This window comes from Bacillus rossius, chromosome 12 (assembly GCF_032445375.1).
Source record: "Bacillus rossius redtenbacheri isolate Brsri chromosome 12, Brsri_v3, whole genome shotgun sequence".
Lineage (NCBI taxonomy): Eukaryota > Metazoa > Arthropoda > Insecta > Phasmatodea > Bacillidae > Bacillus > Bacillus rossius.
Window position 1 is genome coordinate 16620299 of NC_086339.1, and position 26715 is coordinate 16647013.

General features: G+C 34.8%; 2 protein-coding genes across 40 annotated transcripts in view; both read right to left on the reverse strand.

The window, feature by feature from the left end:
• LOC134537610 (uncharacterized) overlaps positions 1-7092 on the reverse strand; it is a 49342-nt gene extending 42250 nt beyond the window's left edge. The window contains exons 1-2 of one of the 4 annotated variants that reach the window (XM_063378249.1): positions 6166-6966; positions 1748-1894 (exon numbers count right to left, since the gene is read on the reverse strand). Coding sequence is in view for 2 of the 4 variants with exons in the window: in XM_063378247.1 (XP_063234317.1) it covers positions 6166-6234 (69 nt within the window). In the remaining 2 variants the exon portion in view is untranslated. Of the gene's footprint in view, positions 1-1747; positions 1895-6104 lie in introns of all 4 variants that reach the window. The other 3 variants (XM_063378248.1, XM_063378247.1, XM_063378250.1) reach the window with 3 other exon arrangements.
• Positions 7093-13297: 6205 nt separating this feature from the next.
• Positions 13298-26715, reverse strand: part of LOC134537607 (LIM domain and actin-binding protein 1) — a 216376-nt gene continuing 202958 nt past the window's right edge. For 32 of the 36 annotated variants that reach the window (XM_063378208.1, XM_063378217.1, XM_063378213.1 and 29 more), the window contains 2 exons: positions 18501-18634; positions 13298-15988 (listed from right to left, as the gene is read on the reverse strand). In XM_063378208.1, the coding sequence (XP_063234278.1) occupies positions 15802-15988; positions 18501-18634 (321 nt within the window). In that variant the 3' untranslated portion in view covers positions 13298-15801. Of the gene's footprint in view, positions 15989-18500; positions 18635-22981; positions 23417-26715 lie in introns of those variants that run through there. The other 4 variants (XM_063378223.1, XM_063378233.1, XM_063378239.1 and 1 more) reach the window with 1 other exon arrangement.

A 26715-nucleotide genomic window follows, 5' to 3' on the forward strand; every position in this document is an offset into this window, starting at 1 on the left:
AATACTAAATCTCCAAGTCATAAGTTACAACAAATATTGTAGAAGAACAATATAGGAAACTCAGGCCATTTAACATGGCGTGCGCTGGCGACACATGACTGCAGCGATCCTAGCCGCTTGTTCTGCAGAACGCCCGCGAAATTCAAATTTCCGTGTATTATAATGGGCGATTTCGGCACATTTTTTCTCTCGTCTTTTGAAAACTTGTTATCATCGCAAAATGAATTTACCATCCTGAATTTGGGTAAATCTGTATTGTACGGATTAGCGCCAAAAAAAATCGTACAAATATGAAATAACTTTCATTATATGCTCTTTTACGTCCTCTTTTCAAAACTGCCTGCGGAGATTAAAAATTCCAATTACTTTTGGAGATATCGCCGTTCTTATTTTGCAATACAAGCCCTATGTAATCATTCAACAGACGCCATTTTATATTTTGCCGTGTGTGCGTGAATGCCTAAATAACAGAAATTTTCCATTAGGTAAGGTTAGTTACATGATAAATACTTCAAAATAAACGGAAATTAAAAATAATATCAATTAATTTTACTTGTATAGTTTTAAGTATTTATAATGTAACTGACCTGACCTAACAAAACGGGACAAAGGTAGTGTAGGTCAGGTCAGCTACAGTATAAATACTTTGAAACTGAACGGACATTAAAAATAATAAAAATTAATTTTAATGGTTGTTTAGTTTTAAAGTATTTATAATGTAGCTGACCTGACCTAACAAACCGGGAAAAAGGATGAACAGTAGGAACTCACGTAATTTTCTTTTTACGTGATGTAGTCGTTCAACTACGTCGCGAAAAAAATAAATAATAATACTTGTAAACAAGCAACAATGGTGAACGCGGGAAGCCTACGATTCACTCATCCTTCTGGACATACCCGAACACTCACGTTGGCAAGCCTTCTTTCAACAGACGAGAGGCAAACGCCCGATCGTGCATCTTTGGTTTTTTTTTTTTGTTTATTGTAAATAAATATGCAACTCATGAAAACTAATGGTCAATTAGGTTGTTAGCTACATTATAAATACTTCAAAACATTGTGGATGGTTGATTTGGTTAGGATAGCTACATTAAAAATACTGTGAAATCATGTAAACGGTTTCCTAGCGCTGGATAGCTACATATTAAAATGTTATTTGCTAAGCAACCATAAAATGATTTTACAGTTTTTTTAATGTAGCTATACTTACCTAATATAACCAACCATCTACAATGTTTTAAAGTATTTTTAATTACTTCTTGCTAATTTTAAGAAAAGAAGGCTTGCCAACGTGAGTATTCGGGTATGTCCAGAAAGATGTGTGAATCGTAGGCTTCCCGCTGAACGCCGCATCAGTGCACAACATGAAAATTAAAAAATTCAATATCTCCTAAAGTATTTGGAATTTCTGATCTCCGCCGGGTTTAATGAAAAGAGGAAGTTAAAGAGCACAGAATAAAGGTATTTTCGGATTTTTTTTTTTTTTTTTTAAATCGCCAAAAAATAAATATTAAAAAATTAGATATCTCCAAAAGTAATTGGAATTTTTTATCTCCGCAGGCGGTTCTGAAAAGAGGACGTAAGATAGCATATAGGCCTAATGAAAGTTATTTCATAATTGTACGATTTTTTTTGGCGCTAATCCGTACAATACAGATTTACCGATCTGAAAAATGATGTCATTTCAAACATAACAGTTTGTTCCAAATGTTCAAAGAGTTAAAAATTAACATATATTTGTTCTTACCCTTGTGATGGCAGGTTAGGGTTGAGCAAATCCTGTTTCTTGAAATGGTCAGAGCAAATGTGTCTGGATTTAAAATGACCAGGTCCATTCTTTCTGAACACAAAATCCAAGTCACTTCGCTTGCATTTCAACACCCACTGTTTGCACCTTGAGAAATATTAAGAAGATTATTCAGTAACTAATCTTACAGTATAACAATATTTGGTATACCTATCAATAAGTGAAAATTTTAAACCATACAAAGGTTATCATTGTTATAAAGTAGTGGAATCGGAATGGGTTACTTTTACAGTGTTTCGTCCTTCAGGAATCTAAAAAACGACTTCGAACAGTTAGCAACATCGTAATTGTTGCAACCAAACATTGAACAATTTTTTCCAGCCATAATAAATTACAACTACTAAAGAAAACTTTTAAAAAACCATGAAATAAAAATCGCTAAAATAACGTTGGGTAAATATGTAGTGTACGGATTATCGTCAAAATTTTTTTTTTTCAAATCTGAAATAACTTTCATTATATCGATGGCTTAATTAGCAAACCTCGTAACTCCACTTTTGGTCAAATTCTATATTTTGGTGCCATCTAGTGACAAACCTTGGTACCGACATGCACAACAAAACTCATAACTCCAGTTACAATTCATCCATGTATAAATTATGTTTTTGCATTTCTCTCAACTCCACATGTAAATATTTGAGTTGGCAAACCTGCTAACTCCTCAGTACATAATGGTTAGTGAATAGTTATGACGATATGCTTGCATTCTTTGCTATTGTTTGTTGCAATTATATAATGCAACACTAAACAAAAACTCTTTTCAAGCAAGTAAGTTTTAATGATTTGTTTACTGCTTACGATTGTACTATACAAAAATTATTACATATGATCGTTGAGTTATTTTGTAGTGGTGTGGAGTTAAGAGGTTTGCTACTAACAAAGCCATTGGTTTATTATGGAGTTAAGAGGTTTTACTTGAAGTATTAATAGTGTTATTTTCTCCCACCCCTGCATTACTTTAATAATAATTATTAGTAATTATTACAGTGTTACTACGACTTCTATTTCAGATAATATTTTCAGAAACAAAATTTATATTCAAATTTTAGTTTTTAATTTCCATGGAAAATCGTAAAGTGCAAGATATTTCGGTAATTGCAACATACTAAAATACATTTTTCTTCTTACTTTCAGAATGTCAAGAGCACAAAAAATTGTTGCTATGGCATTACAGCCACCAGACGAGAGCAATTTCCAAGGATGTGGAGTATTTAAAGTTAACCATGATGGGACTTTGTCGCCAATGAGCGCAAATTTAAGCTCTGATGCATTGTTGAACGATGAAACGGACACAAAAAATGAAATACAGTTAGCTGCTAAAATTGGCAATTCTGGTCAAACTATGCCACAAGAGCAAATGATGGACACCGACTCTGAAATTCAGTTTCTATTTCCGATTACACCAGATGTAGGGTTAGAAAACAAGAATTATAACAGGACTTCATGTCTCTTAGAAAGTGATGTAGCTATGCATGATGAAAGTTTTATTTCTTTAACATCTGCAATTATCGATACAAGTAGTATTTTTAATAAAGTTTTTCTTTCATCGACTGACACAGAAATGTGCAACAATGAAATTGTTACAGAAAATTTAATCAAAGATTTGGGTGTTACTACAGAAGAGCTAAACATAGGGAGCCAAATAACTGTGGAAAGTAATGAAGAATTAAATAATGTTGAAAGTGCCAAAGCATCGCCACAGAAGGAAGTTAATGACACTCTGGAAGGTGTATCGCCACATTGTTCCAGGCTTGAGAATTGTAATATGGTAGACCCAGATTACATGCCACCATCAATGGAAGAAGAAGTTGCTGTTCATGAAGGCAAGCTTACAATTTCTAAACAGAGAAGGAAGCGTCATCAAGTGAAAAGTAGTTCATGGAAGATAAACAAGTCAAAAACTGCACGTAAACTAGGTCAAAAATACAAAGGGAAGCGCAAATTAGATGGTTATTGGTGTTACGATATTCAAAGGAATGAAAAATCTATTAAGCCTAGGTGCAACTGCATAAGGAAAAAAAACAGCAGCAACATGTGTTTTTCACTGACAGAATCTGATAGGGAACACAATTTTAAGGAGTACTGGGCACTGGAGTGGGGGGAAAAGAAATACTTTGTAAGGTTATTAACTGAAATGAACCCAACTAAACGGCACAGAGATAGGAAAGATGCATCAACTTCCAGACGAACATTTTCTTGTAAATATTTTTTGAAGAGAGGATCAGAAAAAATAAGAGTATGTAAAAAGATGTTTCTGAATACACTTAGTATTGGAGAGTGGACAGCCCTAAATTGGCAGAAAGATTCTGAGAAGGAAATAAAAACACAAGACAATGATGAAGAGAGAAACGTGCCCCAACTTCACAGCTTCCGCAAACCAGAAGGAAGGAAATCATTAGAAGAATTTTTGTCAAAATTAAGCAAAGTTGAATCTCATTACTGCCGTGCATCATCCAGCAAACAATATTTGGAACCTATGTGGACGTCAAAAATTCAGCTGTACAAGTTTTACAAGGATGACTGGTGTATAAGTAGAGAAGTTGAGCCACTTTCATCGTGCACTTTCTCACAAGTGTTTGAAGAACACAATTTAAGTCTGTACACACCTAAGAAAGATGAATGTGATCTTTGTGCTGCATTTAAAGCTGGTAATTTATCTCAAGATCAGTACGAGATCCATCAGCAAAAAAAGAAAGAGGCAAGAGAGGAAAAGGATTCAGATAAAGTTAGTGAAGAGTGTGTCTACACAATGGACTTGCAGTCGTTACTGCTTTGTCCTCGTTCAAATGTTTCCAGTTTATATTACAAAACTAAACTGGCTGTCCACAATTTCACAGTATTTGATCTAAAGACACATGATGGATATTGTTTCTTATGGAATGAGACTGAAGGGGGCCTAACAGCCAATGAATTCTCTACACTGATTACAGGCTTTGTAAGATCACAGTTGCCTTTACCAGAGAATGCAAATAAACTCATTCTGTACAGCGACGGTTGCTGTTATCAAAATAGGAATACTACTCTGTCGAATGCACTTCTACACATCGCAATGACAAACAATGTTGTCATTGAACAGAAATATTTGGAGAAGGGACACACACAAATGGAGGCAGACTCCATGCATGCTACAATTGAGCGACAACTGAAACATAAGACTATAAATGTTCCAGCAGATTATGTACATGCGTGCAAAAATGCAAGAAAGAATCCAAGACCTTATGTTGTCAAGTATGTAAACCATGAATACTTCAGACGATTCGACCAACACCACTTGTACTCAAACATTAGACCCGGACGCAAACCTGGAGAACCTACTGTTACTGATTTAAAAGCATTGAGGTATTGTCCAAATGGAAATATCCTCTACAAGTTGAAATTCTCAGATGACTGGACTCTTCTGCCCAACCGGATAAGAAAAAATCAATCTGCCATGGCATTCGAATCATTTCCTAGGCTATACAAAGAGCGACTTAAAGTGAAGAAACTGAAATTCGAACATCTACAATCACTTAAAGCAACTATGGAGGTAGATTTTCATAGTTTTTATGATAATATTCCATTTGACGAATAGCGAGGAACGAGTGCTGCTTCGTCATGGTTTGTCTAAGCCATTTGTGAACTTGGTGGCCTACATGCACACATTTTAAATCATGATTTCTACTGTTTAAAAATAACTTTTTCGTATGTTATCATACAAAATGTAAATATTACTACTCTACAACTAATTGTTATAGTTCATGGTAATCAATAAAAATATTTTGAAGCAAATGGTTAGTTTAATTTCATCAAAGCTATTGGTTAAATTGTGGCATGTAAAAACTCGTATCTCCACGGAAATAATTTTGCAAACCTTCTAACTCCATTATTTAATAAAATAACTAAACAATATTGGATTTTTCACCACATTATAATTACAGTATGCATTTTAATGTGTTGTAAGTGATTATTTACCAAAAATCTATAAGCTGGAACACTGTGGACAGTTTTTCATTCCTCCTGTAAAATTTCATTTTTGTGAGATACGAGGTTTGCTAATTAGGCCATCGATATGCTCTTTTACGTCCTCTTTTCAAAACAGCCTGCGGAGATAAGAAATTCCAATTACTTTAGGAGATATCGAATTTTTTAATTTTCATATTTGGGCGATATTTGTTAAAAAAAAAAATTAAAATTCCGAAATGCGCATTGTCCCAAATGCGCTGCACAACGTGTCACCCGTTTTTTTTTTTTGGCGACTTTCCTATATTGTTCTTCTACAATATTTGGTTACAATATAATTGACCATGTATAAACTCACCAATAGCCAAATAAATCAAATTTCGCGCCCACACTATTCAAAAAAAGAATGTCGTACTCACTCGTGTCGAGACAGCCATGGTTCCAAACAGTCTCACTCTCACAAATAAGAATGTAAGTCTGACGAGCATCAAACGGGAAGTCAGACATTAAGGGCGCGGTTACACGGGACCCTGAACTACTTCAGGTGAACATGTTTAAGTAAACACGTTTACAAACGCGAAAGTGTGCGGTTACACGGTAGTTGCTGAAAAGTGTGTTTAGCTCTAAAACCGATTGTCTACTGTCAACGAATGACTGTGTTGTTGATCTCTATTTTTTAATTGCATCCAGAAAACGCGGGATTTTCTCACTTGTTTATACAGCATTATCAGCAGAAATGAAATGTGTTTACATATTGCTCAATATTTTTTTACAAATCGGGAATTCAAACATGCACAGTAAAATTTTTAAACTTATTTTTTATTATTTTTTGAGCGAGAGTACCTATCTCAGTTTTAAGAAAATTAAGGTCAGGATAAATTAAAAAATATGTATAATTATCTGTTGGTTTTTTTTGTTGCATTCGGTAAAATATTACTCGAACTTGTGCCAGAAACACTTTCCATCTAGAATTTCTGCAAAAGACTGTTTATATTCTAACCAGCCAATCAGAGGCTAATGTAGAAGATATGTCGATCTGAACTACTTTGCCAACCTGTTTAAGTTAAATGAGAAATGGCCTCGAACGAAACATGTTCAGACTGTGTGTAACCGCACTCAACAGCTGAACATGTTCACCTGAAGTAGTTCAGACTCCCGTGTAACCGCGCCCTTATACTGATCACTAATTTCGCTATCTTGATTTTAATTTTCACTCAACAAGATTACCTTGACCTTGAACATTGAACATAACAAGTTTCGTTTCATTCTGTTACACCAGCTACACTACAAAACCAAATTACATCGATTTCGTTTCATGCAACCGTACGTGACGCCATTTTGTATACAAAGAGTAAAATTATTGTTATTTCAGAATTGAGTTATCGCAATATTTTTTTTCAGGATATGAATATATTTTGGATATCCAATGACATAAATGCCAAAAATTATAAAAGTCTAGTCAAATATTTGTCTCTAATTATATTTAATAATGCCATCACCCGGGGTCTTGAACTCGATACCCGGGGTGAGCCTAGTAGTTGCTGGTGTTTCTGTTGAGGTGTTTGTTCTCCGGGAGGGCGCCAGGCTAGTCTTAAGCGTCTAGCCGTTATTGTGGTGGGTCGTCGGCCCCAGCGTGCACTACTAAGCTCCTAGGCTATATGGTGGCTGAACACAATGAACACACGCACATTTTTGAATGGATGGGAAACGCGGGGAACGGCACGTCCGTCCTAGTTGATGACCCATTGTCGACTCCCGTTGACCGCGGCCGGCCTAGGAGGGGGGGCGGCAGCGTCAGCCTGCATAGGCTAGGCTAGGGGTGCGGTATCACAGCGGGGTAAGGTACTGGCGGGGTGGAGACCGGGCTTCACTGTCACAGGCGGTACGACGTCAATAATATATATGGAGGGATGGTATTGGACAGAAAATTAATTCCAAATTTCTCCATGAAGTAAATTTTGACATATAACTCCAAATATGTTTTAAATCTTATCACACTATCTAATTTTATTTTTGGTCTGAGCTATTTAAAACTTTTAAATTTTTAACTTTGACGCCGTCGTCGGTGCTCCCTCTGAGAGATACGAACAGTGTGTGCCATTGTAGGGGACATGCATTTTATGTAAATCTTCGTGTTTAACCTGGACGTGAGTCGCGTTCCAGATTCGAGTAATGATCGTCGTCGCAGAGACGTTTTTCAGCGTTTTTCAGTTTCGCGCGTACAGGGCCCCCGTGTATGCAATCTTCGCAACGAACTTCAGTTTCAGTTAAGATGGTCCGAAGACCTTCGGACTTTTGCAGCCCACGTGGATATAGTATAATCTAAGGCAGAGCACCACTTAATTAAGCATATTACGTAAGCATTTTCCACACTGGAGTCTTGTCTGATGGTTCCAGTTTCGTGCCATTTTCGGTTTTGTTTCTCGTGATGTTTTGCCACATGAGCCACCATCATACTTATGGATAATTAACTGTAGTGTTATGTTTCGTCAAGCTGCGTGTAAAGGCCTTTTCACAATACCGCGATGCGACGCGATCTGGCGACGCGATGTAGCGAAGGCAGCGACGTAAATATATGTCGCCAGCTAGTGCACTTCATAATAGAGCGACGCGATCGCCATGCAGCTGGCGAAAAAAAAACCGAACCAGCCTGCACTCTGCTGGGGATATTTTGCAACATAGTTGTAAACAAAAGTTTTTGGCGATAATATTCAGATTGTTATTATATTTGTACACTGACTGACTGGTAGAAGCATTTAATTATGGATAGGAATCGCGAAGCCCATAATATATTTCTAACCAAGCATTTTTCTCCGTCCGATTACAATATTTGTTACTAGAAACATCGTACAAACACAGCTTTTACTGAACATCAATCAGACGCTCTTCAAAACTAATTTCAATTGAACAAAATCCACGTGTTGTTTACTAACATTACTTAGATGCATCAAAACATCGTTTCTTAACCCTTGTTTTCAGTTCTTCTTCTTCTTTACCACAATCTTGTTTCTGATTGGCTGTTATTTCTGACGTCATTAGCGACATCGCCGAAGCGACGAAACAGCCTCGTCGCCAAGTGAGCTGTCGCGCATCGCGGGCGATGTAGTTGTGACTGGCTGGTTTGGTATGACGTCACGTCACATCGCGTCGCGTCGCGGTATTGTGAAAAGGGCTTAATGCACGCACCCACGTTAAGCCCTTTTCACAACACTGGTTCGGTTTTTTTTCGCCAGCTGCATGGCGATCGCGTCGCGCTATTATGAAGTGCACTAGCTGGCGACATATAATTACGTCGCTGCCTTCGCTACATCGCGTCGCCAGATCGCGTCGCATCGCGGTATTGTGAAAAGGCCTTTACTCATGCACAAATGGTATTTACCAGGTCAAGGCGGAGAGCCGAGAACATCCGCAGTCCGCACAGCATTCATTCTGAACAAAGGCCAAGAGGGTCCTCTCATAGATAATTGCTTCTGCTCGTTGACAGTTACGTAGACAAATTCAAAACACTTGCTGTGTCGGGTCACTGCATCAGGCATAGGACAGGACCAATCCACGGTAGCACTGTGTACATGATTTGTGTGGCAATAAAAAAAGGTCATAGCAGAAATATCACTGTTGTCATTCAGTATCCAATACCGTAAGTTAGTATCCCCAGTTGCTAAAACAGCTGGAGGGGTCTCCAGCCAGCCACATGATGTTATAACCAAAGGCAAGTCTCTGCTCTACCTCTAAACCAGGCTACAGGCCTCACTAATTTAGGCTAGTTGGTGCTCTCAGCTAACGACCAGTGCAAACGGTCAGAAAACTGCAGGACATCAAAATGTTATCAAAATGAATGCATATATCTCTAGACTATTGACAAGCCAACCTCGTTGCCCCTAATTTCCTTTGAGGCCATTTGTAACATTACTACTCAAAACAAGTGCAGATAAGTGCAACACAGATAGTGAGCAGCAAACAGTTAGGTTTTATATTATATGTTTTTTTTTTCTTTTCCCAGTTTAGATTTTGACATCATGCTGCCCTGGACAGCATCAAAGCCCAGGTCCCAACCATAGGCGTGCCTACAATGGGGGCCAGGTGGGCCATGCCCCCCCCCCCCCCCCCCAAATGTAATCACTCATATCGGCACTTTCTCTAATGCGTTCGTTAATATTGGTATATTCCTGGCACTGTGACACTCAAACTGTGCAAGTATTGTCAGATAAATAAAAAAATTTGCCAGTTTGTTTAACCTACAATTGCCTGGATATTATTATAATTCTGTTCATTGGAAAACAACTTAAAATTATGATAGATAGTTCCAAGCTGTTGAGAGAAAGTTACCTTGACTTTTATGCGTGTTCGTAACTATAACTTTGGGTTAACCTGAACGTAATTAAATACAGTAGAATGTTTCTAAAAATTAATTTTTTTTAATCAAAATTGTTTTCAATTAGTTAAGTCTATTAAATTTAGTAATTGATTGAATAAAAGATGCTTTGCAGGTTTTTAATATTTGTGTTTGTGATTGTAATCAGAACTTTGAGATAACGTTTGCATTAACGTAATTTAGTAGAATTTATTACCATGTAAATGAAAATCTTTTGCAGGTTTGTTAAAATGTGTATTTTTAATAAGAACTTTATGTTAATTTGAACATAATTAAGTAGAATGTATTACCATGTAAATAAGAATATTTTTCAGGTTTGTTAAAATTTGTGTTGGTAATCAGTGCTTTGAGTTAACTTGAAAATACTTGAGTACAATATATCACCACATAAATCAAAATATTTCTTAATATTTTTAAAATTTAATGGATTGAACAATCATTCATTGTAAAACAAGGTCAGTTGAAAATTCAAGCTATTGTGGTTTAAAAAACATGTACCTTTTGAGTATCGTCTGTGTCATCTATAATTTTGATTTAATTTTTTTTTACGATGATGTAGGTATGTATTTCAAAGCAAAAAAAAAATATTTTAAGAGGTTTATTAAAGTTCTGTTGTCTGAACTGCTGTGTTTGCATTCACTAAAAAGAAGTTTATTTCAAGGTAGATCTGGACCAAGCTATTCGAAAATTCGAGGGGGAAAAATGTAGCAAGTAGCCTTTAAACATTGTCTACGGAAAAAAAACATATTTTCAAGATTGTTTAAATTATACGGATATAAGTATTAACTAGTATCTCATTGATACTGCACAAAAATATAAACAAGTCAATGAGTGAATGTATTTAGGCAATTTAACATTCTAAATTCAGGTTCTGATTAAAAAATTTATCAGGGCCCCCCCTAATAGAAATATCTGGACACGCCTATGGTCCCAACCCCATCCACCGGCAACACCACCAACCAGTGTTGCCAAACGAACCCGAAGAAGATTCACGTACATGAATTTACGAGAAAAAAAAATTGTAAAAAAATATAGAACCATATTCACATGGAATTGAAAAAATTTAGGTTGAAACCATTCTTTGACTGAGCCGCCCCTTGTTACATTTAACATCCCAGTCTTTTTGACACCAACCTTGGCTACGCTATATTCCTAAGGATTTTTTTTGGAAAACCACAGGGTCAAGTTGCAGTTAGTATCAAGAGGGTGGAGACATAAGGAACAGGGATATCTCTCTGAAAACAGCCTTGGTTACACTATTAAAGCACAACACATATTTACATCACCATATTTACGTTACTGGTAATATTAACAATAATTTTACACCAACATGTAACCTGAAAATATAATTTATCACATGTGGCTGGAATATTGGTATTCAATCAACGTTTACATTATTTCACACCACCTTACCCCAAAAGCTATGCACTTTAAAATTCTACGTGCAGGCCTTAGCAGTAGTCAATATAGCATTTTAACTATAAAATTTTGTCATCACACTATGAGATTTATACAGAACAGTGTTGATTTTTATATTAAAGAAGACAGCAATATTTAGAGTGTGTGTGCGAGCGTGCGAGTGTGTGAGAGTGAGAGCACGAGAGAGCGTGATAGCGAGAGTGAGAGTGAGAGCACGAGAGAGCGTGATAGCGAGAGTGAGTGTGTGTACCTGAATGACACCCGAACATAGAACTTCTTGTACCCGAAAGTACCCAAATGTAGAGGTGAGTGTACCCAAAATGTGTGTACTATGGTTGGCCACACTGCCATTGGTGTCAAATGTTTAAGTGTTTTTGGCTGCGTGACAAGCGCTGTGCATGCAAAAGTACCGTATCTGGAGCGCTACTGCTTCAGTCCAAATTGGGGGTCGATACATTGTAGGTACCTCGATGCTAAATTGAACCTTGGGAAAATAAACGGTTTCAAGCTATCACATTTAATTTAAGATGTCTAGTATTGATGTGTAACATCTTAGCTCTAGGCATGTGGCATTTGGTATGAGTAATTTTGTGAATTGAATGAAAGTCAATTGGAACAAAATGTGTGACCACCGTGCTGCCGTCTGTGGAAGTCCTGGAAATCTCTAAAAAAGATAGCCATTTGCGTGATTTAACCGTATATCTCAGAATTTGACACACACATAGGTATTGAAAAATAAAACATAATAGTACTATTCTTTAATACAATTTATAGCAGTAAACAGTAATGTAAACTTAAAAAAATACACTACCTTACAATCATGGCTGAATCCACTGAAATGTAGAGCACACGCAGCATTCATCATCCTTTTTGACTTTAAAACCGTTGCCTTTAACAGTCTCAATATGTTTCCCACAACAAGACCCTTGAAATAATTTTCACTTTTATATTTAGTTTCATTTAGTCTGAGCATGTAAATCAATAGTTTTCTTTAGAAGAAAAAATGTAGGTCACTTATTTCAGAGAGAAAGTGCTGTTTTCTACACGACACACTATCAAGTAATGTAGCCCTATTGCTACAATTAGCATTATTTAATAGTATAACTTGCTTTTAATGAAATGTCAACAAGTACATACATATATCTATTGTCAATTACATAACACAATGTAGAAGATTAAAGTAGATAGCCATAAATTTAGCCATAAATTTATACCTACATTTCTATACAAGTGAAAAATGTACTATTTTGATCTTAAAATTTTTGCTGGAATTTTTTAATTAAAAAAAAATGTTAAGACTGTTAAAAAATGTAACCACACTTCTGGAGGCCAAAAACTATCTTGTTAATTTGCTGTTGTACCAAATACAAAACAAATCTGTTGCAACTGTTTTGTCGTCGGAAGCCTGTACTGTGTTTTGTTTGTGCTGTCGTGTTGGCCAAGGTGGTTGTTCTCTATTTACCGTTATTGTTGCAACAGTGTTACCAGCCCACTGTATTCATGCAAGCTGTAAATTAATTAATTTTATTACATTTTTTCCACAGAATCCGCTATGTTGTCTAGGCCTTTAGAATGTGACATTAGCTGATTTTATCTTTTTCTCAGCGAGTTTTTAAATTTACCTCCATTGTCAATTCGTGAGGTTTGGCTAGGACATATAGTATAAAACAGCCATAGCATTTATCCATGAAATTATTTTAAAACATACTCTGCTCTGGAGTGGCAGTGAATCTTTATTGAGGATAATAAAGTAGTCAAAGTCTGGTTTTGACAAATAACAAATATATTTTTTGTTTACATCATATTTACAAATAAACTACAAATTTAACTTCTTTCCATCTTCATGACTTGAGTTGGCTTGAGCATAAAAAATACTTTGCTTTCCCAAACCTTAAACCTAAGTTTCAGACTTAACACTTAGCAAAATATGCAATACAAAGAAATTACATGTCTATTAGTTCTAACTCTAAATTACATTATTTGTAAGGAAGGTGAATATTTTAGAAGTAATATGTACCTCCAATATGTTTAGTTAAACAGATGTTTTAGTTATTGATAAATAATTAAAAAGGTAAAATACAGAATTAAAAGTACATTATAACAAACGATCATGCCCACTTGTGTGAAATATTGGCAAATGAAAAACAATCACAGATATTAAAAACTATTTATTTTTTAATTGTTAACATTAAAAAAATTAAAAAAATTTCTACCAATTTTTTAAGGACACATCAGCCATCTACCTTCTCTTAAATGTTATGTTTCATCACAGTAAATAAATAAATATTTTAACACACAATATAACCAACAGAGTATACAATGAGTACAATCTACTCCACTCAATGATCACATCAAATTATTTTCTGTCTGCTTTACTGTGTCGCTCATCCTTATTACAAATCAAATTGTTTATGTTTTCCACTCAAACTTCCTCTTTGGTGTATCATACATAGAATTTAATATATAAAATATATCTCTAGTACCTAATTAAAAAAAAACACATTACACATATTTACTGGAATTTAACCTAAATTATGATTTTTTTCCCTCCTAAGTCCAGGTAAATTTTCAGTTAAATTGATTATAAACAGAAAAATGAGTTGCAATAGAGAACTCTTCAAATATTTATTTTTTTGTAAATACATTTCAACAAGCAGACTACTATCGGAACTGAAAAAAAATTTACACCACGATAAAACCTAGGTTGCATAATTCAACAGCATTAAAACAACACAGATTGTCTAAGTATGTAAATCAATGATGGTTTTCTTTAGAAGCTAAAAATGTTGTCGCTTATTTCATAGAGCAAGTGCACTTTTCTGTACCACATGCCATATACCTAATGTAATGTAGCCCACGTATGGTGTGCAGACAATTGCTAGCATCTGAAAAGTTGCGACTGATTCCAACCACCTGCACTGGAGAGTGATAATATTCTCCAAGTGGTTTCTGGCAAAAACATTAGACTGTACTGTAATTTGCTGGATGTTCTTCCACAAATGCAACAATATGCCAAACAAATTAAAAGACAAAACAAAGAAAAGAAACTATAATTTTTACCCATTTATAAATCTGATATCAAAACACAAACTTTACTTCTTAAGCACTTTCAGTACAAGCAGACACAAACAGACCAAGTATTATTTAAATAAGCCTAAACTGAAGCCTAGAAACCCTTACAAGACCATAAACTATCAGAGTATCAGATCAGTTGAAACTTGTGAATGCACAGCATCCAGTAATGCACTTACATACGAACAGGCTTCTCTATAACTCACTCTCAAACGAGTGCATGCCCACAGTTGTACAAGAAACATGTGCACAAAAACAGCACTCAAGGAAATCTAGAAAGTTTGACAAAAAAAACCAAAAGGTCTTAAGAGAGACTAAACCCTTTGATGTCTGCAAAACATTCAACAACCATATTTCAACCACTGTACTTACTTCTGCTAGCTCACGTAACAGCTGTGTTTCACACCAGTTCAAATACTGTTAACTAGGTATGGATTTAGTTTTTTTCCTGCATTTAATAATTTTTTCCACTAATGACAACCAGAATCACATTCCATAGTAGAGTATTTTATTACTGTAAGAAGACAAATAAACAGTATATACAAACCTCCAATGTAATGGGCCTCTACAAACACTAGTAAACAGCCAAATAAAAGAACTAACACAATTAACTACACAAATTAAACATTAAAATCGGAATAAAATGCACATTAAAATCAGAATAAAATGCACATTAAAATCACACTTACCATACACAAATGGCAATGCATTATATGTAAGCAATTTGCTAAGAAATATAAAATAAGTAAATATCTACTTCAATTCTTTAAAATAAAATAAAAATCATATTTTATATTCTGTTTAACGCAGCATTTACAAAATGTTACTGTGGATAATGTACGGCCAACAATTTGAGAATAATTATGAGCCAGACTTAAACGCAAAGACTGTTAACCTTTCAGAATATTGGAGGATGAGGGGGGGGGGATTATGTAATTGCTGTGCGACTTCAGATTTCGGTCTACAAAGCGTAGAGGTCCACTCGCAATTTAACCAACAGTTTTATGGAAAAAAAAATCTTACAAAAAAAACTCTTTTTTTTTAAAAAAACTCAATTTATTATATAGTGAAAGATAGAAGTTTATCACTTAGCCAGCAAGGAAGCTCAATATCGTGGTATGTGTATATACACCAGCAACAACTGCCCTGCAACGCGATGAGAGATCTGGACATGTCACGAGGGATGCGATGATCATGAGGACGCCTCTCCGTCGATGCCATTCAGGAGGAAGTCGTCGTCGCTGCGGGACGAAGTCCTCCACTTGCGCTTGTGCTGGTCCAGCCCAAAGCCCTCGTCGTAGTTGCCCTTGGCGATGAACAGCTGCTTGAAGTGCGGCAGGCAGTACGGCTTGCCCCCGTTCAGGGTGTACGTCTCCATCCTGCGGGACAGAATGCCCTCCGCCGTCTTGCCAGGCGCTCGCCGAACACAAGCCCGACCGGGGAGGAAGGGGGAACAAAACAACATCTGCCTCCCCCTCAATAATTTTTTTTTAATTTCGTACTTAAGGTTTACCAGACGGTAAGGTGTGATAATACTGTGGAATGAAATGAGAAAAAAATATGATAAATTAAATTTACTGTATGTCGTGTAAGGCGCTCACGGAACGGCACAACATCATTGACACAAGACCGACACATGTCTCCCCCCTCAATAATTTTTATTTTATTTTGTGCTGAAGGTTTACTAGATGGTAAGGTGTGATGATACTGTGGAATAAAATGAGAAAAAATATGATAAATTTTTTGTTGTGTTTAAAGTTGAAAATTAAAGCTACAACAGAAAAAAAATGAATTGGTCACAAATTTTTAAAATAATTTTACCCTCAAAGTAAAAATGCATATGATTAAACCGCTCATTAAAAACGAGTACTTGAGCAATAATGGACAAACCAGCAATATGAAAACACTCCTATTTAACAAATGTATACCTTATAAACACATACAAATTAAAATTTAAATCAGTATGCAGTATATTTAACAGTCAGTCCACACTTTTATAGTCTGACAATATGCTTATAACAAAAATTTACATTAGAAATAGAATAACTTATCACCTTAATTGTAACAATAAAAATTAGTTAACCAGGTATATATTCTTAAAATTTAGACAAAAATATTATTACAGTTGCTTACAAACTGGATCATGTAAGCAATCAAATCAGGCATTCAAACACCACTGTGAGGGGGTACAGGGGAAAATAAAATTAATATATTATAATTCACAATGCACTGTATCGCTATAAAAACCAACAGGAAAGCCATCACTATACATCTTGTGGCATGGGATTCAAGTGGTCCGTTACTTGTTCAATAGCACCGTAGAGTTTGGAACACATTACCTCAATTTAAGAGTTGCATTTAGCTACTGGCCGCTATGATTATGTTAAAAGTGTGGTACGTGTAAGTCTCTAAACAATTTTTTTTTTAATTCAGCAATTTACAATCAGCAATTTACAGGTGTTAAAAGTTTCCAACCCCAAATCCAAGCAAGACCAAGTTGATGGTAAACAAACATCCAAACCACTTTCACTCATTGCACATAACCATGGTTTTGGGACTTGTAGAGTGGCATCCACCAGGCATCACAGGCACAGTGAAATCTAGGAAGGATCTAAGACTTCCTTAGCCTGGGGCAAAAATGATGCAATTAATGGCTCCAAAACCAAAATTAGCAACTTTACAGTTAATCAGGCAAATCGGGTCTTATTACTTTCGGAGTTCAGCTCTCTCCGACTTCCATTCGACGTTCCCCACAAAAGCTCAATACGTCATCACTGTATAGAAGTTAAACCAGGAGAGTCACACCTAACGACCACGAGCAAAGTCTGCTCTACTAAGTTGTATTTACTCGAACTGTCTAGCTTTCATAGTTTACGAGTTTTAAGAAATGCCACCCAGACTGAGATAAAAAGACATTCATATTCCCGTTGGAAACTCGTGTCAAAAATAAAAACACATAACCGTAAAATCTGTAAGAAACGAAATTGGCCTGAAAATAAAACCATAATATCATGGGCGTACAAGGAAAACCCACTAAGTCCAAATGGTAAAAAAAAAAAAAAAAACGAGATATTTTTATGACAAAAGTCCAGTTTAATGTGTTTCATGACAAGTATTATTATATGACAAGTATATTATTATGTTAGATTAAACATGTTTCAGTACCGTATATATTTTACAATATTTTACAAACCCATATGAATATAAAAATCAATTTTTCTCATAATTTCATTATATGGACTTGAAGGGTTTTCCATTTACGCCCACAATATATTGTTTGGTAAAGAACCTCCTACGGAGAACGTATTGTTTAGTCAAGAACCTCCTACGGAGAACGTATTGTTTAGTCAAGAACCTCCTACGGAGAACGTATTGTTTAGTCAAGAACCTCCTACGGAGAACGTATTGTTTAGTCAAGAACCTCCTACGGAGAACGTATTGTTTAGTCAAGAACCTCCTACGGAGAACGTATTGTTTAGTCAAGAACCTCCTACGGAGAACGTATTGTTTAGTCAAGAACCTCCTACGGAGAACGTATTGTTTAGTCAAGAACCTCCTACGGAAAACGTATTGTTTAGTCAAGAACCTCCTACGGAGAACGTATTGTTTAGTCAAGAACCTCCTACGGAGAACGTATTGTTTAGTCAAGAAGCTCCTACGGAGAACGTATTGTTTAGTCAAGAACCTCCTACGGAGAACGTATTGTTTAGTCAAGAACCTCCTACGGAGAACGTATTGTTTAGTCAAGAACCTCCTACGGAGAACGTACTGTTTAGTCAAGAACCTCCTACGGAGAACGTATTGTTTAGTCAAGAACCTCCTACGGAGAACGTATTGTTTAGTCAAGAACCACCTACGGAGAACGGAAGAGAAAGTACGCCGCGGCCGTACCTGAGGATGCAGTTGCACTGCTGGCACCTGAAGCACTGCTTGTGGAACAGCTTGCCACCCGTCTCCACCTTCTCCAGCGGGTACACCTTCTTCTCGCAAGACGAGCAGAACTCGGCACAGCTCGTCTGGATCTCCTGTCGACCACACCGCCAGCCCGGGTCTTCCAACTCTCCACAACCAACCTCGTTTACAAATTAAAACCACCACCCGACAAATCTTACGGTTCGGCCGTACTGGTCATTCGTTGTTCAGGACTCCATGCCACACAGAGTTAATTATTTCGTTTTATTGTCATTCCTATTAAGACGCAGTCTTTGTTCACAAATTTTCTCAAATATTTACTAAATGTTTTTTTTTTTCTTCAAGCTATACAAAAGGCCACACATTGATCATAATTATGAACACTTTCATGACTTTTTCCAGCTAATGGATAACCTTTAGTAAACATTTAAGAAACTTAAAAGAGACTAAACACAAAATGCAAGAGCACATTCAGGATAAATTTAGAGGAAAAGCCTTCAAATAGTAGTAATGGTGAGAAAGTTAAATATACCTCATGGCATGTGAGACTAGGCCTAATGTAAATATTTTTAAATTACATTAAACAGTGTCTAAAAGGATATTTTAGACCTTTAATCAGAACCAAGTTTTAGATACAATCCCATCACCACACAAAGAGATACATTTTTTTCAATCTGTACAGTATAAATATTTCAACTGCTGGAAAATGTTTACAACATGTCAGATATTCGAGTCACTTGTGTTGAAAATCTCTTGGAATATAAATCAAATGGTAGCATAGGTATCTTCAAAATGAAGGTTTTCACCTTTTTTTCTTCAAAACAATGTAATATCATAAGTCCAACACAACTCTCAACTTAAGGCAGATCAGTTTTAAATATAATGTTTTCTCCAATGAATTTGTGCCAGTTAACACATAAACGCACACACATACTTATTTAAAGAATGCACAAAGCTGCAAGTTCATAATTTTGGGAGTAGTTACTTAAAACATTTGCAGTTTCAAAAATATTGCACATTTGTTTGTGTGTATTTGGTATGTATAAGCTTATTAACTATTAATTTTTTATTACTATCTCAAGCTCAGTGGTACAAATTAAATTGAAACATAATTTTCCTGGGAAGGGTGTATGTATCCAACTAACAGACAGGGATGGTATTTTCTGAAAGTCCACCTCTTTCAAGAGGGAAGAGTGTCCATTGGGCCAAACAATAACTAGCAAAAGTAAACCACATTTATTCAAATAAACATTAGTAGGCGAGGATTGGTTACAAATTTTAACTACAGGGCCTTTCTCCTAGTATTATTAATTTTTTTCCACTTTGGCTCACATTGCTTGTAGATATATCTTATTGGTAGAAAGTTGAAACCTTAAATTTCACAAAATTAGAAATGTATAATGTTTAATTAAAATGAATACAAAATGTGGAATTAATGACAGTAACTTATTTTGAAGTAACTATTTAGTATATACACTAATCAAAATTATATTTACAGGGTAGTAAACTCGCTTTGCTGCATTTCCTGCAAAGAACACAAAACATTAACACTTTACAGAGATATGGACTAACTGCAATGACAACTGATAGGTTTACTATTTTTATGATTAACCTTGTTTATATAAATAATAATTTTTAAACTTTCATAATTTTTAGTTGTTCAAGCTAGTTAAATAAATGAGTCATCAATTGTACCCATTACTTGAGAAATTAATAGAAAAGCTTTTTTTTTTGGATCTTGGAAATTTCTGCAGTTTTTTTCTTCTCTTTCAATAATGCGGAAGTGTGCAAGCTACAAGTTACTTTTCAAAACGAGAATAGCGAATGGGGAGACTGCATAATGGTGAGTTTTATGTACCCATTATCATCAAACTTAAGGACTTCATACAGTAATTTTTTCGATCTTGTGACTTGTAAACACAAACCTTCTGGTTTAGGTGGAACCCAGGAATACTAATGAAAGTTCGTAGTCAGGAAGTACCTCATAATATGCTTATGTAATGAAAACCCTGCTGCACTAAATGATTTACAGTGAGGGAGGTAAAAAGGGGCAGGGGGGAGGGAGAGAGTGGCTGTTCTGTACATTGCTTCTATTAAGTATAACATGCCCAAGGCATTATCACACAAGAACTATTTTTCTCAGCAACTAAATTACCTCTCAATATTTTTGCAATTCATGTCATCAATAACTACATACGTTAGTGTAAAGTTGAGAAAAAAAACTTGAAATATACATCTTTGGTATAATGAAATTAATAAAAAAACACATTTCACATTAAAAATTTTTGTTTATTGAAAGATTACAGGTAAAAACAGTTTCTGTAGAAAACATTTTGAAAACATGACAAAAAAACAATAAAAAATTTTACAAACTATTTTACCATTATCATTATTTTGGCACTTTTCCCACCTTTCAATTAGTGAAGATATGAATCAATTGTTCATCTTTTTTATGTGCATTTTACTTGGCACTTGTCTACAATAATGATAATGATTTACTTGAGAAGCGCACAATTCATTAAGCGCATAATTTATAAAGCTCCAATAACTTTTCCCAATGTGCAAGACATACTACTGTTCTGCACTAAACAAAAATGAAGATGGCCAACAAGTTTTATTGATATATTTTCCATTTAAAATATGTGCTGCAAATTAAGCCAAGCTGTGTGCAATGCAAAAACCTTCTCAATGAAAAATATCACAACTGTACATTGAATACAGCTTTGTCAATTTTGACTCCAACCTTCACACCAGCATTTGAAAAGTTAGAGAATTCTGGCATTATAAACCCTCAAGTCCAGAACGGCATGAAGCCACTTGTACAAAGCAAATGGAGTGCACAACAGTGAGAAATATTTATGCCATTAATTACTGCTGTGTTTCCATTATTTATTGTAATTTATCATTAAGGTGGTCGCCTGGCTATGCCACCAACGGCGTGCAGAGCTTCTGGTATGAACACAACTTAATTAAAATTTCTTTAAAAAAAAAAAAAAAAATTACTAATAGCTATTAAGTCATTATACTCTTCTAAACATGTTTTTTTTTTGTTTTAAACATGTATTTTTTGACTAATAAAATACCAAAATTGATGTCTTCAGGGATGTTTGAGTATGAAATTGTTCACAGTATTTTTAGTGTAGGAATGCAAAACTTTATTTTTTAATACCTTCAATATTCCACGTTAAAATAGGTTTACTGCTCGAGGTCCTATAGAGGCAGAGACTGCGAGCTGATTCAATGTCTTGCAGGTAGAGGAAAACAGGTGATTAATGCACGAGCCTATGTCGTCCTTGATGACCCACGATTTTAGATTTCATGTGCCTAGCCAGGCAGACCCCCTCAGCTAACGACCGAGTGGAAATGTACCATTATCAAAATAAGACATGAAAAAAAAAAATGGTTTAACAACTTGCTGACAAAGCCAGGACTATTTTCTGCACTTCACTTAACTCATGAGCAATCCTTGGTTCATATGCTACATCATTTGTTGGAAATCTCCCTGTATTAATAATGAGCAAAAATCTTTTGCTAGATTCTTTCTTCAATTCAATTGGGAATTGATAAGTGGTTGCTTACTGAACCTACTGTACTTAGTTTCCCAAGCAACAGTTGCTGGGAGATTCTCGTAGCAGCAAAAGCCAACTATCATTCAAGAACAAGTTAAAACTGATAAATAAAAATGTCCCACAGCATATATTATTGCTTTAGTCACTGCACACATTCTATAAATAAAGTAAAATAATTTTTAACTGCAAAAATGGCATAAATAAAAATTTATCAGTAAACTTGAATTTTTTCCAAATACCACAACTTGCGGACTGCAAGTGTCTCAAGTTAAGTAACATCTCAAAACTAGCTCACCAATACAATAGCAAGCTTGGTTCATTAACGATCATCTATCACACAAGTCTTCTAATCAGTACTCTCTAGTTGTAAGTCTTAAGTTGCTCTATTACATCAGCAAATCTAACTCCTTGATACTCTCAGATTTTACTTTCCAGAAATCAAAATAAATAAATGCTACAAAAGTTTGCTTGACGATTTCGAGAACACGGCAGATCTTTCAGTGTACACAAGACACTATTAATTCTAGCGCACAGGACCACAATATAAGCATTTTACTCTTAACACAATATCTGTAACATGATACACCAATATCTGAATTAACCAACTTAAATATTGTACTTACAGAACATCGTAGATTATTGGGTAATATGCAACATCTAACAAAGGCAACCAACAAATACTACAGGTATTAACATCAAAGTGGTAAAACAATTCAACATAATATAAGGGTAAAGCTTTTCAGGTCATTTAAATAGGTACATGTAACATGAAATGTAAATTATAGCTTAAATGGTTCACATTACTATGCAAATATATACTAGAAACTAATTAGTTTTGTTAAACAAAAAGACTTCACTTGATCTTGGCAAAGTATTCATAATAGAAAAATGTTTTTAAAACAGTGTCTCAAAAATTTATTAAGAAAGTTAAGCACACTATTTTGTAATACAAAAAATATTTACACGTTAATTAGTTATTTTGCACAAGCATATGTAGGTATTTTGTAGCTTTACCCCTGGGTTGTAAACATACAATAAATTTTAGCGAGCAATCATAAAATGTAAACATTAAAGTGAATAATAAAACATTACCCTACTATACAAGGCTAAGATGCATTTAATTGCAATACTTTTTAATAAAATCTATCTTAAGATTTCAAGTTGTTCACACTGTAAATAAATGAAGGGGGAAAAAAAATTCACAGGTCTTCAGTCTAGAAAGTTTGAATTATTGTTGAGTATGCTTGCATTTTCTTTCAACAGAACTTAAGTTTCTGCTTGGTGTTATCACATTCAGCACTTGTAGTAGTCCTTTGGTGCACATTACTGTAAGGAAAAAAGTACAAAAAACATCAGTGGTACAGACACACATTTATAAAATGTTTGCATACAAAATACCAAAAATAAAATTAATTCTACGCTAAAATTACCCAACCCAATGCAATAAATTGTTAGAGTATCTACGCTATATAGTTGAACTACACAAAGAGTGTAGAAAAAAAATGTTGGCCTAATACGCTGTTGAAGTATGTCAATGCCAGCATTGCTTAGTAACTGGAGACAAACAAATATGTTTGCAGGATTCCTGTACGTGGTAGTTCAGAGGTTTTGGAACATACATACATACATGTATTCGGTTGCAACCATCAAAACCTCAGAGAAAAACCAACTTCTTCAATTTCAAAAAAATAAAGTCAGTGTGAACATTTTAAGAGTTGTTAAGTTAATGATTCAGCATACTTTTCTGACTGTAAAAATGACTTCCCGAATATTGTTATAAAAAGCAGGTTTAAAGAAGCTTTTTTTGCTGAACAGGTTGGACTGTTTATTCACTGAGCTTTCTACCATAGCAACCACATAGCAATGAGCTGTCTCCAATATGGCTGGCTGCACACCGCATCCAGCAGACAAAACCTCAACAGCGTAGTATAGCTTCAACTGAAGTCGAATCTTCAAACCGAGTGGCTGGCATACTTTTGCCATCAAGTGGTCATGGGTTTGATACTCTTAATACAATCAGATGATCAAATACTTCGATCAGCATGCTTCGAGAGAGTTTTAGTGCTCCTAAGGGTGACTCGCACAGTCGTGGGTTAAGGTAAAGGGAAATATTACTCCATATGATTAAACCAACCACAATTTGCTTGGATTTTCCCCACCCGATTGCATGCATATCCAGCTTCGGAGACAGTTTTATGAACTTCAGTTATACTTCCTGATAAGAATTCACCTTCCAGCAGCATTTCAATTAATTCTGCCACCTCCTCAGTCCCTTGATGGTGATCTTATGCCAAAGTGCACAGTGTATTGACTACTCAATAGTTGGCGGCAAAATGCTTGACTGGACTTGACTGGATGGGAAAAAATGTCAAATTTGAAGAATTGTTCAGCATAACCATTTTTTTTTACAATAAGTACTACATAAAGTACGCCTATTTAGATAGCATCCATTTGGTGTAAATTTTAAATATATATTAATTGCAATCCATATTTTAATATTTACCATTGCATGCTACATTTTTTGACATTAAAATTAATTAGTACAAGCATTTACATTTTTGAAACTAAGTCTGAATGTGCCTAGGATTTCTGGCTAGTATTTAGCTTGGCTGGAACAGCTGGTACATTGCAATGTGAACCAAATTCTTTCTCGTTTCTCCATACAAGACATTTTGGTGCTGATCTACATCTGCTACCACCTTACTGCCCCATTTTATGGAAAAAAGAATTAATTACTTTTTTTTAATATATATACTATCATACCTGTTATAATTTATTGTATAAATCCTAAACTTTATTCAAAACTTAAGCTGAAACAATTTTCGATAAAACAAATTATTACCATAAAAAATGTGTTGAAACTAAAAAAAAATTCAAACCTTTCTTAATATCAAATTCGTTTCAGTAACTAACACTGTAAATTTGATACCATTTCCAATTTGTTTATAATGAAGGCAAGTGATGTTCCAACTTAAGCAACTTAATATTTAAAAAAAAGTCAGCGACAAATCAGACCATTGACCACTTGAATCTACTATATGACAAAACCACGTGGTATTTAAGGAAACTAAAAATGTAATATTCGAAATAAATACTAAATTTTCACTAAAAAATACCAAACTATATATTAAAATGGATAACTGTGAAAAATGCTATGGTATAAATAGTACAGTTTGAGACAAATTTGATTTACCTAAAATATATTTTATTTTAATTTTACTATATTACTATAAAAATAACACTTATTTGACTAAACAGTATTATATTTAGACAAATAAAATTTAATAGGTATCTAATGCTATGGAACGAAAACAGACCAGTTACCAAAAATATGAAGTTTCAAGGGCTTCATTACACATCAAGACACAGGAAATCTTCGTTACGCACTCACAAAACAACAGTTCAGGCAACACACGACTAACGACATGCGGAGAGCAAGCCAGTCTTCTGTCTTCAGGTTCTGAGTCGAGATCACGCAACGTGCCACAAACAACTTGCTACGCCACACAACTCATGCAGTGAAAAAAAACTGGGCAGTTTTCGAGCTTCAAAAATGTTTATATTTTTCACAACTAACTAAAAAAACGCACACACGAACTACATTTACATGCTGTGAGATGGTAGTCTTTGACAACAGTGAAGGTTAGTTCTGCATGTGTACAAATTTATAAATAAACTGTACATCGAAGAAATGTATATATTAGAAAACTAGCATTTAACAAACACATTTCAGCTGTTATTTTAGAAAATTATTGCACGTTTCATTTTCCTACTTGAATCAACAACATTTAAAAGCCTTTAGTTATAAATAAATTATGTAAACTGAAACAGAAAAGGTTCAGAACCAACTAATTTTTACTACTGTAATATTTTCAAGAAAGTAAAAAGGAAAAAAAAACTTTTTTGTATAGTGTCATCAGCTGTGATGAGACAATTAGCACAAAAGTCAATCTCCAATAGATTAAAGAATAAAACTATCAAAATATACAGTGAATTCCCACTAATCCATGGGACCGAGACTTTTGAATTACCATATTTTTGAATTAGCAGAATTTCTGTGATCAACAGCGTGTAGTAAATAGTACATCTCTATAAACCTTTAAGTTATCATGTAACACAGCCAAAACACTTTACTACAAAATCAAATATATTGATAATAAGGTCAAGACAAATAATTTTTTTAAATAAAAATATGTTTATGAAATACGTATTACTTTTTACCCTAAACTTGTTGGATTAGGCAGATTTGGATTAGGATTAATTCAGATTAGCGAGACTCCATGGCAATTGGTAAAACAAATAAAATATTTAGTAAAACTTTAAAAGTTGCACAGTGCATTGGTATAAAGGTAGTATATTTATGAATTACCCAAGTATGGATTGGTGATTTTAAATAAAATAACAGCTTCATTAAAACCAGAGTTCCTTTTCACAAGTGGTTCTCAACCATTGGGTCATGACCCTTTAGGAGGACAACTTCCTATCAAATGAATGTTGCAAATTTAAAAATCCACAGCTGTACTATTGTTTCTGGCACATGATATGAGATACCTCACACAAGCCATGGTCAGCTTTCTATTTTAAAAAAAATAAGGGGGGGAGGGGAAATAAAATTGCATATTAAG